The 1,235-nt window shown below is 46.1% G+C and overlaps 1 protein-coding gene across 1 annotated transcript in view; it reads left to right on the top strand.

The window, feature by feature from the left end:
• Positions 1–410: 410 nt before the first annotated feature.
• The window catches only part of EMH_0059740 (uncharacterized protein), a gene marked incomplete at both ends in the record, with an annotated part of 3,358 nt that continues 2,533 nt past the window's right edge, over positions 411–1,235 (top strand). Inside the window, one exon of the mRNA XM_013497710.1 lies at positions 411–1,235. Within this exon, the coding sequence (XP_013353164.1) occupies positions 411–1,235 (825 nt within the window).

Raw genomic sequence — 1,235 nt, 5'->3', positions numbered from 1 at the left:
GTGAATATGTTTATATTTATAGAAAATAATAAATATAATGTTTAAAGTTTGAATTTATTGAAAAAAAACGCAAAAGAGGAAGCCCCCTATTATACATACCGGGCCCCGCTGCAGTGCAGGAGAGGCGGCGGGTGTATATGCAGCTGCCTGGTGTATTTGTTTGTTTGTTTGTTTGTTTGTTTTGTTTATATTGTTTCTTATTGTTTTTCTTTTGTTTCTTTGTTTTGTGTTTATTTTTATTTGTCTTTTTTGTTGCGGATTGCAGCAACAAAAGCATCATCGTGAGCGTATTTATTTGGGGTGTATATTGAGGGTACGAGTGCTGATTGTTTTGTGTGTATTTGTGTGTATTTTTGTATTTTTTTTTAACTTTTCTTAATTAATTTAATTTATTTTACATAAAAAACAACATGGAACCATTCAAAAGGCGACAGGAGGGGCCCCAGGCCTCATCTCTATCATCATCTATGGGGGGGGGCCCACCCCTACAGCTGGCGCCCAGCAGCAACGGTTCTATATCTTCTTTCCCTGCATATGGGGCCCCCAAGCGTCAACGTATATCTCCAGGTGTAATGGGTGTAGAGGGTGATGATGGGGCCCCTCAAGAGGGGGGCCCCCAGGGGGCCCCCAGGGTTCTCCCTGTATGCCTTTTAGTATCAGATAATATTGCGGGGGCCCTTATAGGTAAAGGGGGAGCAACAGTAAGAGACCTAGAGAGAAGCACAAACGCCCGCATATTCGTACAAAGGAACGCGATGGGGCCCCCAGAGCTAGCAGCAGCGAAGCAAGCATTGCTAGATACCGTGGGGCCCCCACCCCAGAGCCAGGCCCTCGACGTAACGAAGATAGTGGCTATAGGGGGTACAAAGGAAGAGGATGTTCAGGCTGGTTTATATAAAGTATTAAATATAATATCTACACACCCCACACACAGCGGCAGAGCTGCTGCTGTGCTGCTGGTACCGCATAGAAGCATTGGGGGTATTGTGGGGCAGAGGGGGAGAACCATAGAGGAGCTGAGCCAGAAGACGCAGACACAGATACGTGTTGTTCCTGGGTTTGCTGCTGTTAGTGGTGATAGAGCTTTATGTATTACAGGGGGACAGGATGAGCATGTTGCTGCTGCAGTTCAGCTGCTGCTGCAGCAGCTGCAGCAGATGCTAGCAGCAGGAAGACTCATTAAACAAGACTTCGACTACCTCATCACTATCTCATCTACAGCACAACCAAAGGCC

Source organism: Eimeria mitis, genomic scaffold (genome assembly GCF_000499745.2).
Source record: "Eimeria mitis Houghton genomic scaffold, Emh_scaff2869, whole genome shotgun sequence".
In the NCBI taxonomy this organism is placed as follows: domain Eukaryota; phylum Apicomplexa; class Conoidasida; order Eucoccidiorida; family Eimeriidae; genus Eimeria; species Eimeria mitis.
Note: the sequence above shows the minus strand (reverse complement) of the source record. Positions and strands in the feature narration are given on the sequence as shown.